This window comes from Arachis ipaensis, chromosome B01 (assembly GCF_000816755.2).
Source record: "Arachis ipaensis cultivar K30076 chromosome B01, Araip1.1, whole genome shotgun sequence".
Taxonomy (NCBI): Eukaryota; Viridiplantae; Streptophyta; class Magnoliopsida; order Fabales; family Fabaceae; genus Arachis; species Arachis ipaensis.
The window spans coordinates 4,018,464-4,022,322 of NC_029785.2; the positions used below are offsets into that span (position 1 = coordinate 4,018,464).

A 3,859-nucleotide genomic window follows, 5' to 3' on the forward strand; every position below is an offset into this window, starting at 1 on the left:
ATATCATCATAGCTTTTGGAACTGTACATTTAGAATCATTAATCAATAAATGAAAAGCCATACAGGGTATTTCCTTATTCACATCGTAATAAGCTGGTACCAGTAATGAAGTATAGTAGTCTTTGCCTGAACCTCTTGATGCCACCAGAAAGAAATAAACCAATTCATGTAAAACCCGAGGAACTCAGATATCCCACAAACCAAGCACTTGATACTTTCAGTTCAGAGTTCAGAGTTCAGACAACTCCACCATAGGTCCCACTTGTTTACAAGCTGAATTGCATCTAAACTATAACTTCCTGGACCCAAAACACCAGACGTATATGTAAATTTTTGCCAGTAGGAAACCAAAATTATGCTTGTATTTAAAAAAAAATAAAAAAGAAAAGAAGAAAAATTACCTATAGCTGATGCACTCAACAAGTGAAAGAAAAAAGTGCGAGCTGACAAAATAACTTAAAGTTTGACTGTCCTGTACTGTAATGCAAATCTTACATAGTCTCAAATCCGAATGGAAGAGAATGGGTGCCTTAATTGGTCAATGTAAAACTCCATCAATGTCTGTTCATGTAGGCATAGCCAACCACTCGGAATGGAAGAAAGCTTGATTACTATTGTTGTATTTGATATCCAAAATTAGGTTGAAGCCTCATAAAAAATCACTGCTCTAACTAGTATATCCCAAGTAATGGCAGTTGGGAAAATACCGCACTCCAAAGCATGATCCAACAACCTAATTGCCTCCGTCAATCTACCCCAAGAGCAGTGTCCCTTAAGAGTGATGTTATATGAAATGATGTCTGGCTGAAGGCCATCTTCAAAGATGTTCGTCCAAATGTTTGATGCTTTTTCACAGTCCCCAACTTTGTAAAAACCTTCCATGATGGTATTGTGGGTCACAAGATTAATGCAATTCTTCTGTCTCATCATTGAATAGAGCTGCATAGCATGCTCCATTTTTTCAGAAGAACAAAGTCTATGGATAACAATGTTGTACATTCTGATATCCGGCTTAAATCCCGAGTCAAGAAACAGATTCCACAACCTAAGGGCTGTGTCGATCATCTTGCTCTGACAAAGACCATCTATCAAGGTGCTGTATGTGATAATATCTGGTTTCCACCCTTTCTCCAACATTTCCTTAATGTAATCATATGTCTCAATAAATCTTTCTGCTTTACATAATCCATTTAAAAGAATATTGTAGGACACAACAGTTGGTGAGCAACCTTTGATGCTCATTTCGCGAAAGAATTGAATAGCATTGTCAAGTTCAGAATGTTTGATAAACCCATCAATTATTGCGTTGCAGACATGAGGATTCAATTTACAGCCATTTTTATCCATAACATTAACAACTTCAGCTGCTTCATCAAGTCTTCCTTCTTTGCACAACGCATTTATCATTGAGGAGTAAGCAAAGGCATCAACATCACCTCCCTTTTGCACAGCCTCTTCTAACAACCTTAAAGCCTTATTCAGGTACCCATTCTTACACAAACCATGAACTATTATTCCGTAACTTTTAGAATCCGTGCCACAAGCTGTTTCAAGCAAAGCATCCCATTGCAACAATGCTTCTTCCACCTTCCCGTTTTCAAGTAAACCATTGAGAAATATGTTATAACTTACTACATTGCGACAACCATACTTCTTCATCTCCTCCCACAACTGGAAACTTTCTTCAATCTTCCCAGCTTTGCACAGTCCATTAAGCATGGCATTACATGTAACGGCATCTGGCTGAATCCCTCTCCGAACCATATCCTTGTAAACCCTCTTGGCACCATCCAAGTTCCTTCCCTCACTCAACCCATGAATCAAGGAACTATAGGTAAACAAATCATGCTTCCTCTCATTCTTCTTCATCCTCTCCCATATCTCCAAACACTCATCGAACCTCCCGCACTTACACAACCCGCTGATCATAATATTGTAGCTTGTAACATTTGGATACACATCCGAATCCCCACTCAGCAGCCTCTCCCAGGTCATCTTTGCCCTCAATGAATCCCCCTTCTTAAAGAACCCATCAATGACCATGTTATAACACATCACATCAGCTGCCACGCCTCGTTGCGGCATTTCATCGAACACCTCCAACGCATTACACAAGTCCCCGCATTTCACCATCCCATTGATCAAAGTCCCATAAGTAAACTTATCAGGCCTCAGACCCTTCTCCCACAACCAACCCAACAACCTTTTGGCCTTATCAAACTGCTTCTTCTTACACAAAACCTTCATCAAAACATTGTAAGTCTCTAAGTTCGGCTCAACGCCAACAGTCTCATAATAAGCAAAGAACCTGTCAGCGCGATCCCATTGATTGGACAGAACGAATGCATTGAGGAGAGTATTGAAAGACCTTACTCCAGGGGTGCACCCAAAGAGAGTCTCCATGTTCTGGAAGAGGTGGAGGGCCTCGTCGGGCTTTGAGTTCTTGGCGTAGGCCTTGATGGCAGTAAGAGGAACGTCTTCGGTGCACTTGCAGTTGTGGGAACGAATGGCGTCGATGACACGGGGGAGGTTTCTGCATAGTTTGTACCAAGGTTCGGAGAACCGGACCGGTCATCGAACCGCTTTAGTCACTGGTTCACTGGTTTACTGGTTCAACCGGTCCAACCGTAGTTCAACCGAAAAAACTGTTTTAGAATAAAATAATAAATAAATTATAGAGCAGCTCTCATCAACACAATAAAAAACAATCAATAAATCATCAACACAATAAAATTTATAGAACATGTTTATTACTATAATATAAAATTACAGAACATGTTTGTTTAATAGTTAATACATTGATAGTATTAAATATTTTCCAAGCATCCAATCAAATGTGTTTTCAGATGATGGTGAAAATTCATACATTAAGTCGTGTAAACCATCTTTAGAAAGATAGCATAGGGAAATTAAATCTTATAAGATTAATATCAAACAAAAAAATGCAGTACATATAATCACTGATGATCAGCATGACTTTGAAACATGTCATGCATTCACCTTTTTTCTTCATAGATATAAGTAACAATTACAAAGGATAGAAAACAAATAAACTAAAAAACAAATAAACTAACCAAGTCAGAAACATTGGCCCTAAAATTTGAAGCAAAGGCCTCGGGAATACATTGACATTGAGGAAGAATTACAATATACATAATTCCTGCCATAAGCTTCCACAAGGGGAAAGTATTTGTATAAATTCAAAAACAGCAGCTCTTATCAACACAATAAAAAATATCAGCAGCACAACAAAACCAAAATCAAATAAATCATCAACAAAAATTCAAAAACAACAAAAATAATCAACAAAAACCCTGAAATCAATAAATCATCAACAAAAATTCAAAAAGAGCAGAGCCAGAAATTCAAAAACATCAGGATAGCATAGCCATTTTTTATCAATAATTTCAACAAAAACAAAACCCCTGTAATCTTATCCATGATTTCACTTTCAGAAATAAGAACAGAGAATAAAAAGAAAAACGTATTGTTCTGAGCACTGCCACTAACCTTCGACAGGGGTTGAGCGCGACGGAGAGCAGGACGACGACGAGCAGCATGAAGGCGGCGAGACGACGGCGAGATTGGTTAAACAGTTAACTAGTGTCAAGAAGTTCAAGATTGGTTAAACAAAGTTACTTAGTTATTAGGTAGATATTTTTGGTTAGCTTACTAAGAAGTTCAAGATTGGTTAAACAAACTTCTCTTTTTCAGTTTTTAAGCTCTGTTCGTATTTTCTTCTTCTATCAATCACAGTCTAAACACAATTTTTTCTACATCAGCCTGAAATGTATTAAGAAATTATGATTTATGACACAAACAATATGTCTAATTACCTTAACTTAATCTTCCTTTTCCC

The 3,859-nt window shown here is 37.7% G+C and overlaps 1 protein-coding gene and 1 pseudogene across 1 annotated transcript in view; one reads left to right on the plus strand and one right to left on the minus strand.

Annotated features, from left to right (window-relative positions):
* The window catches only part of LOC107648370, a 1,641-nt pseudogene extending 1,224 nt beyond the window's left edge, over nucleotides 1–417 (plus strand).
* LOC107648264 (pentatricopeptide repeat-containing protein At3g09060) overlaps nucleotides 1–2,553 on the minus strand; it is a gene marked incomplete at its 5' end in the record, with an annotated part of 3,894 nt that extends 1,341 nt beyond the window's left edge. The window contains 2 exons of the mRNA XM_021116138.1: nucleotides 101–299; nucleotides 402–2,553. Coding sequence (XP_020971797.1) covers nucleotides 637–2,553 — 1,917 coding nt within the window. The remainder of the gene's footprint in view (nucleotides 1–100; nucleotides 300–401) is intronic.